This window comes from Lolium rigidum, chromosome 7 (assembly GCF_022539505.1).
Source record: "Lolium rigidum isolate FL_2022 chromosome 7, APGP_CSIRO_Lrig_0.1, whole genome shotgun sequence".
Lineage (NCBI taxonomy): Eukaryota > Viridiplantae > Streptophyta > Magnoliopsida > Poales > Poaceae > Lolium > Lolium rigidum.
This window is the reverse complement of record NC_061514.1, coordinates 168,110,825-168,119,715: the sequence shown is the minus strand read 5'-3', so window position 1 is coordinate 168,119,715 and position 8,891 is coordinate 168,110,825. Positions and strand designations below refer to the sequence as shown.

General features: G+C 46.3%; 1 protein-coding gene across 2 annotated transcripts; it reads right to left on the bottom strand.

The window, feature by feature from the left end:
- Positions 1-6,757: 6,757 nt before the first annotated feature.
- Positions 6,758-8,445, bottom strand: LOC124677997 (7-deoxyloganetin glucosyltransferase-like). 2 transcript variants are annotated; one of them, XM_047213929.1, is made up of 2 exons: positions 7,908-8,445; positions 6,758-7,695 (listed from the first exon to the last, which is right to left on the bottom strand). In XM_047213929.1, the coding sequence occupies exons 1-2, from the start codon at positions 8,443-8,445 to the stop codon at positions 6,758-6,760; spliced, it is 1,476 nt and encodes a 491-aa protein (XP_047069885.1). The 2 variants fall into 2 exon arrangements, with proteins under 2 accessions (XP_047069885.1, XP_047069884.1); XM_047213928.1 differs by having other exon boundaries at positions 7,920-8,445.
- Between the last annotated feature and the right edge of the window lie 446 nt (positions 8,446-8,891).

The window sequence follows — 8,891 nt, the reverse complement described above, 5'->3', positions numbered from 1 at the left end:
TGTGGATCTCTTCTCCAAGTTTGCCTACTGATTTTAAATTCATTGTAGCTTGTGTTGATAGTAGTAAGTCATGCAACTATCCACACGGCGCCTGAACGCCAACACTCTAGTGACTGCAGCTTGCCACGAAAACATGTTCATCTGCCACAATCTTGCTTGATGTACGCGGGGCATTGTTTGATTGAAGATTCTAAATTAAAGCTCCAGCTTTCACCATTCTGACTTCAGCTCGCTTGTTTGAGCTAGTCTCCCTTCCTGGTGTTTTCTTTGTTTGAGATAGGGACTATTGATCTACATAGGCGCGCTTTGGGACCAAGAAGTTTAACATGCTGACGGTGTTCAAGGACTTCATGAGATGCATCCTCGTTTGTTTTAACGCTTTCTGGTAGAGTGTAGGCCTCTAGTTTTGACCCATTCCATCTGTTTCTGTTGCATTTTTTGGTCCAGAAAAAGGATTGTGTTAAGATGGTTCGTTTGCAGCGATCAACTAGAGAATGCACGCCGAAGGATAAGTTGATAACAGAACCTTGGGTTCTTTATTGGGTTTGGCACCAAAAAACTCAAAAAGGAATACTGAAAAAGAAATGTTAGCAAAAAGAAGATACGGAGTACATGTCTAGAAATGGTAGTGATGTTTTGGCACATAGGAGCGTATGCTCTCTTTATCTTGAAATACACGTTAGACACATTTTAAAATGTCAAAAAAATTGAAACAAAAATTTCGCACGTACATCTTCATGTGCTACGTGCTCACAAAGTCGTTTCATAAAAAATCGACATGTCATGTGACGTGTGTAAAAAAGACAAAATTCGGTGCTGAAACAAAGACTTGTCACAAAATAAATTTTCTCTTTTTCGCTTAGACTACAAAAAATATCATTTTTTCGTGAAACTTGACGAATACACATATGTTATGGAGATGTACATGTAAATTTTTTGTCAAAATTTTTTAACACTTGGAAATATATTTTTATGGTAGAGGGATCATACGCACCCGGGAGCCGAATTGAGTTTCTGTCTAGAAATCGATGATTTAGTATGCTGCATCCGGATCAATTTTGATCTTTTCTCCAGACAGCCAGCTGGTTAAAACGCCAGCCTTTCTTTGGGCTTATAATTATACTCAGGAAGAAAGTGTCCAGTGGCCTGAAACATGAAAACCTATTAAAAACTTTTAAGTCAAATTACATTTACACTGGAAAACAATGCAGTGGAAAGTGGATAAACTCTTATTAATTTCTTGAGTTCCTGATTCAGCGGTAAGAGAATTCGAAGTGAACAAAGTTTGGTTCAAACACGCGCGGCAGCATGGTTGCTGCAGCAAGTCATTGAAGCAGGAAACAGAGAATTAAGCACTCCATCAGTCTCAAAAAGGATGTCACAGACTTGTCTAAATATCGTGTTTAGATACATCTAAATTTAAATGGATCTGCAACATTCTTTTGGGGCGAAGGGAGCACATGATATTTATGCTGCTAGAACACTCTCCCGTTCAACTTTAGAAGTTATTAATGGAGGTGGCGTTTTGGTTCATAGGAGCAAATGCTTCCATTATACAAAATAAATAAAAATTAATTTTAAAAATGCCAAAATAAATTGGCATAAAATTTTTGGTGTGCATCGTGACATTCTATGTTCGTGCACGAGTTTTCGTGGAAAAACAATATTTTATGTGGTGTGTACAAAAAAGACAAAAAAAATGCGTTATACGTAGTCGTGTTACAGCATCAAAATTTGTCTTTTTTACAGGAGCCACATAAATTGTTTTCTTTTTTTGAAAATTTGTGTACCAACATAAAGTGTCTATATGTACATGTAAAAATTTAGTTTAGAATTTTTTGACACTTCGAAATGTGGATTCACACAATGGAAGCAAATGCTTCTATGAGCCAAAGTGCATTTCCCGTTATTAATGTGCTTATATATCCTTGTTATGTTTTTGTGTTGCCAAGTCGGAAGTCCATGGCAAACATTTAGCCTATTTTGGTTATGCCGTACTAAAATGGTTTGGTTGTCAAACAAATATCACCACGTGCAAAAATTTCTGCCTCCAAATCATTTCTGGACAGAGAGTGTTTGATAGAGGCTTCTTGTAATCACACATTTTCTAACGTCAGTAATAGCCTAGTAAGTATTAGAATTATTAATTTAGCATATTTTGTGTTTATATTTTCACATTGATGAAAATCTCAGCAGAGCGTGATGCTAATAGAGTTATTGGCATCTCAACAACTTTAGGCTCGAATCAGCGTCGACATGACCAAGAAAATAACAATTCTACATTCGTAACTCACTTTTAGAACTGTATTTTAGATAATGGTGAACTAAAATCCTTAGTTGATGTGGACATATGAATTGTGTTTTCTACAAAATATGATTGCAATGAATTAAATGTGTATGTATGTTGTGGATTGTATTTTTCAAATTTTGTGTGAATTTTAGCAATGAAATACTATGTGAGGCACACACAAAACAAGAACATGTGTAGTACACGTGGTCCATGCACACGATTACACAAAACTCTCCGAATGCATCATGGCACTAGGGACACGGTCAAAACAAAATAAAAAAACATCACTGAAGTGGCCTCACACCACGAACGCGGATTATCATATATCTTCATTGCCAACGAGGGTCACATAGCAAGCGAATATCTCCTCCATTTTGATGATCCATTCACATCAGTGATAGGGTCCTTGCAACATAGACTATCTTTTCTAGATAACATGCCAAGAGCCCGACATTAAATTAGTAAAACCAACAATTAGGAAAGTACAAGATGTTGAACCCGGCTTATAAGATTACACACACATGGGACACAGGACACCGAAGGAGCTACAAGCTAGAGCGCGAAACGGAAAACCAGATTAACACATGAGGAGATAATCTGAAGAGGAAGAGTGCAAGCTTGATGGAAAACACCAACGTAGACCAACACACCAACAGGCGATGCACACCGCCAAAAGCCGCACAACACCAACGTAGACCTCGCCACTAGAGATCAGCAGCGCTACCGCACATGAACTGCCGTTGACATTCTCAAAAAGCAAGCTAGGCCGGAGGAAGTACAATGGAGAAGCAACGCCAACCGATGAATCCACAGCAACCTGCCACGCAGCATCCGCAGAGCTGCGCCGTGAGCTCCATAGCGGCGTCTTCAAGGAGAACACGACGCCAGAGAGCCGCCACTGCCCAATCCGAGGGTTATGAGTTTTCAGTTGGATCAAAAAGGAGGACCGATCGAAGCTGCAAAGACGCCTTCAAGAAGGGGACAACGTTCAAAGACGGCATGGTCGTGACCTAGGAACTAGGCAAGGGTTTCCTCTTTGCATGAGTTGTCCACCTCCAACATGGGAAACAGACCGCCGCCAAGACGACACGCACACCACTGCCACAACACAAAGCTCGCCAACCACCATGCCGCCCTCATGACCGTAGTCGCATGCCAACACATGAGCATCTACCTTGCACGCACACCAAAATGCTCACACTTCCCAGGGCCTCCGCATCGGCTTCCAAACTGTGCACACCATCACAGTGAAGAAGAACGAGAAGCACCGATGCCACGCGAACCCGCTGATAATCCAAAGGTGTATGGCATCAATTGTAGTACCTTTCGAATAGAAAAGGTTGTCAAACCCACAAGGAACCCAAGGTATTGGTTAGCAAATTCAACAAAGTAAATGATGAAAGATGCAAAGATTTGTATTTTCTGGATTATAATTTGCTGGAAAGTAAAAGACAGGTTAAGTAAATTACATGTTACTTAAATGCTCTTTTCAGAGAAATTTCAATTCTCTATTCAGCAAGAGGACAAGTTTAGATGTGTTCTTATATGAGGCAAGTGTTCCCAAAGGCGACACGGACTTCATATCATAAGGATTTCTAGAAAAGCATGGTAAATATGTTGTCAAGTTTTTTTTTCATCTGATGGAGCCTAAAATAGGCGCAACCACAATCATGAACAAGCACATCTAATGATTGGTCCCTAAGCCATTTGCACGAGCCAACTAGGAATTCACTAAGACATAAATATTCAACCATTTCCTTAAGTTCTAAGATTCCTAGTCATATAAACCCCTCTAATGCAACTCTAAAGATTTGGACAAGGTTTCTATCATCTCATGCCATCCATACTCCTTTTCATTACACTAAGTTGTAGCCCTATGAGCACATCTAGGTGAAGGAACACACAGTTGATGTTAGTATGTTACCATCATAGAACCATATCAAAGTACAAAACTTGACCAAATACTCATGAAATACTATATAGAAATCATGCCAATCCATCTTATATCCTCAGGAAAATGGGAAACTACTCACAAGGGTGAAACATGACAATGATCAGTTGCATATGGTATAAAACAAATATAAAAATATAACTTCTCCACCAAATAACAACAAGTTACCGAGCACAAGCATGCACACATCATTAAAAACTTACTTAGGGTTCCGTCCTATCACAAACTATGAGGGGTGGAGTGGATCTTCGAGATGGGGTCAGTGCTGATGTTGGGGATGATGGAGAGACTCCTCCTACATCAAGGAGGAGTTGGTGATGATGATGGCTTCGATTCCCCCACGTCAGAGGCTTCGGAGCAGCAGGATTTGCCCTCTCCCAGAGAAGGAGAAGAGTTTCGCTTCCACTAACACCTCTATAAATCTCGGGAAAACTATTGTGTAGCTTTTCCTGCGATATAGAGCTCCCCATAAAACTCGGAGGCGAGGCGACGCACGAGGGCTAGATGGTCCCCCATGGCGTGGCAGGTGTATCAAGCTGCTACATGGGGCCTATCTTGGGCCTCGTGGCCCTCCCAGTTGTCTTCTTCTGCTAGTGGTCTTCTCTCTAATGAAAAACTTATGTGGTAATTTTCCTTGATTTGATTGAGTCCCTAGAGATCCATGAAACATAAATACAAAATAGGAGGTTTTCTGCCACCAAAAAAAATCAATACTGAAACAAGGGACTTCTTAAAAAAGTCTCATAAACATCTAATTAAGTAAAAAAAATAATGCAATACCAATTCAAATAACAATATAAACTATCCCTATGTGCATCACCCACACACTCCGGCCAGAAGGCTCTCGAGCGGTCGGCATGCACTACACAACCAAGGTTCTGATGGGGGATATCCCTGTCAGACTTGAAGACACCACAACTTCTAGCATCACTAGATTCGATCTGGGGGTGGAGGAGACGATGGGCTTGGAAGGGTCGCGAGCACTGCCCTGAGCCGATGTCGTGGTGACTGGAGACTCTTGACCGCCGGCCGCGCTACCTCGTACGTCGAACAACGACAACAATGATGGTTGCATGCGATTCCAGATCGGAAGATGGATGGCGACGGGCTAGCAAGGGCCAAGGCTCTACTTCAGCCCAAGAAATAGAGGCGGCCGGAGACACCCGTGTGTGGCTGTGCTGCCCGCCTTGCGTCGAATTCCCTTCCCACCACCACCATATCTGATATTGTCTAGTGCATCAAGATTGGTGATTCGTATTTGCGAAAAGGACTCTAGGTTTTACCGGATTCATATCTGGAAGTCTGTGTTGTTTATAAAGTTCTTCACCAATTCTAATGTGGATCATGTGTTGTCATCTTAAGTTCTTCACAAATTGCAGTGTGTATCCAGTATCCATAGATCCTTGTATATGTAACATTTATCCACATAAAAAATCTTTGGAAATCCGTAAGCAACAACGTCCGGTGCCGGACGACACCACCACCGTGACAGCCACCGCGTCAGGTGGCTGTAGCGGCCACAGCTTGTCTTCGCTGTCAGTGGGCGCGGAGCACGATGGCGTACGAAGCCGTTCCAGCCTGGCGTGAGGGCGGCGATGAAGAATCAACAAGCGATGAGGAGGGCCCAGTCGGTTCCAGCAAGGAGGGCGGCGGGCGGCAGGATTTGGGGGAAGATTGTTAGGGTTTCATCCCGATTTGTGCGTTTTATACAGACATCTCCTAGGACTACTTCTGGATTAGAAAAAGTGGAGGGGTCATTTTGCAAAAATCCCAAGCACGAATCTCCGCTTGTATTGATCGGCCGGGATATGGGACGGGCGCCATATCGTCATGTACTACGAATTATCGCAACATGATCTGCCAGCCGAAGCACCGCTGCCCTCAAAGACCCCACCATGGCCGCGCTTGAGTGTTGCGAATGCGGTGCTCCCTACATCCCACAACTCTTCGCACACGCATAGGGTTCCTCGCTGCCGCTGCGAACCATGCAGGCAAGGCTCAACAGGGACCACCGACACCGGCGAGGGAGGGAAAAGGGGGACGGGGGATTTATTGGGCTAGGGTTAGAGTTGCCGCCGGAGTCGAGAGCGACCCGGGAGGAAGTTTCTCTCTACACTTGAGTTGACAAATCCTATCTCAATTGCCGGAAATGGTTTTAACCCGTTTCCATAGGATGGCTTTGTACTAGTGAAGTTCACAATATCTTAATAAGTCTGGTAAGTATCTGAATCTTGATAGAACTTACATGAGTTTTCCTCAAGTTACATATTTGAAATTATCACAAACTTGACGCAACTCATATGACATGCACCACATATAAAAGCAGCAACATCCAAACCCCAACAAACTCCAAATACTGGTTGACTTAAAAGGATACAAAGTTAAGTTCAAAAAAAAGATACAAAGTCATTCTTGCAAATATGCCACAACCATCCCTCAAAACAAATATGCCACAACCACCTTGTAGCAGAAACTTGCCATTACCCAAAAGCCAACGGTGCAGCCCGTAAACAGATTCAAGCCAGCAGCACCTCGTTGATGAGCCTATCAACATTGCGCATGGACCGTCCATCACGCCGCGCTGAGGCCACTGCGCTGTCCCGGAGTTCCGTCACGCGGCGCCGCATCTCCCCTCCCTTCTCCCCCTCCATGACCTCCCGTATCATGGCCTCCACCTCCGCCCTTTTCACGTCGTCCGCGATCTCCATTCCGACGCCCCACTCCGTGCACTTGTACCGGCAGTTGGTCTGCTGGTCCGCGAAGAATGGCCAGCACACCATCGGCACGCCGGAGCTGATGCTCTCCAGCGACGAGTTCCACCCGGAGTGCGTGAGGAACGCTCCCACGGCCTCGTGCTCCAGCACGTTGGCCTGCGGGCACCACGTCGACAGCATGCTCCGCCCCTCCGTCTCCGCCGAGAACTCCGGAGGGATCGCCGCCGTGTCGCCCTTGACGAGGTCGGGCCGCACGTTCCACAGGAAGGCGTAGCCGGTGTTGGCGAGCCCCCACGCGAACTCCAGCAGCTGCTCGTTCGACATCACCGTGATGCTCCCGAAGTTGACGTACACCACCGAGCGGGGAGGGTGGCGGTCGAGCCACTCGAGCAGGCCGTCCTGCTCCTTCCACAGGCTGGAACCAAGGGCGGCGGCCGGGCTCTTCTCCGGCACGTTGTTGCGCGCTGTTAGGTAGAGCGGCCCCGCGGTGTAGATGGGCGGCAGGAGCTTGGACATGGCGTCGAGCAGCGGCACGTCGAGCTCGTCGAAGGTGTTGATGATCACCCCCGACGCCTGCGACATGGCGGCCAACTCGTGCACGAAGAAGTTGAACATGACGTCGTCGGGGTCCGTGGTTCGCACGAAGCTCGGCATGTCGCGCAGCCGCATGTCCTTGGGTAACGCTGGTATCCAGTCGATGGTCGTGTCGTCCAAGTATCCATTGCTCAACTGCGCCTCGTCTGCATGCAGTCGGCAAGTCAGCGATAACGCATCTCAATTAATCATGTTACCTCCAGTTACATCTGTACTTTTTTTTTTTTTTGCATGGAGTTACATCTGTACTTCTAGGCTACTAGTAAGTACTCCAACTTGCAAAATACGTATATATGTAACCAATTTAATTTGTTCTGATCCAAACAACAGAAGATTGTGTATATATGTACATGCAGACATACATGCATACCTTTGAGAGGGAAGATCCCACGGTCGCGCAGATCCTTATAGTGGTGGTAGGTCATGAATCCACAGGCGCTGCCGGTCCAAAGCGTGGCGCAGCGGAGGTCGAGCTCCGGCGCGGCTCGGAGGGCGAAAGTCATAAGGCTATCGGCCACCACGCAGGTGACCGGCGGCAGCGCACCACCGGAGGTCTCGGCCTCCTCGTCGAGCTTCGCGACGAGCTCCCTGAACCTGGGGAGGAAGGTGTTCACGATAGCGTAGCAGAGCGCAGGGATGTCCTGCGTGGCGTCCGGATTGGACGGCGGGAGGCCGTCGGCGAAAGTGGCGAAGCGGAACCCGGGCACGCCATGGAGCGTGTCCGCGCCCTGCGAGCGCAGCAGGCGGCGGTGGTTGAACTCGTTGTTGACGAAGGTGACGTGGAAGCCCCTGGCATGGAGCAGCTTGGCCAGCTGCAGCATCGGCGTGACGTGCCCCTGCGCCGGGTACGGGATCATCACGGCGTGTGGCCTCTCGGCCGGCGGCAGCGACCCCATGGATGATGGATCTCTGTTCTCAGTTCTCACTATGTTTTGGGTGTGGCCGGCCGTGTGCACCTGTGTCGAATGAGGTCCGAACCTGAAGCATTTGGCAGTACTATATAATATGGCGCGCGCTTGCTGGCCTGTAGATGCAGGCGTACTATTTTCAGTTCAGTAGAGGCTGACAGGTTGCCGCCCGGCTGCTGTCGTTGGCTTTATTCTATTGCAGTTTCCTTATAATGGAGGCGTTAAAGTCTCCTCGTACTCAGAGGTTTTTGGATTCCAGAAGATTCTTCGCGGGAACTCTTAGCCACTTGACGACAAAACTTGTGTGGACATTTTTTTTCGACCACTTGTCAAAGGCAGTGTTTCTGCATTTTTTTTGCGGGGGTTATAAAGCAGAATAAAATAAAGGTATGTAGTTTTCAAGAAAAACTAGGCAAACAATATGCAAAGCGTGG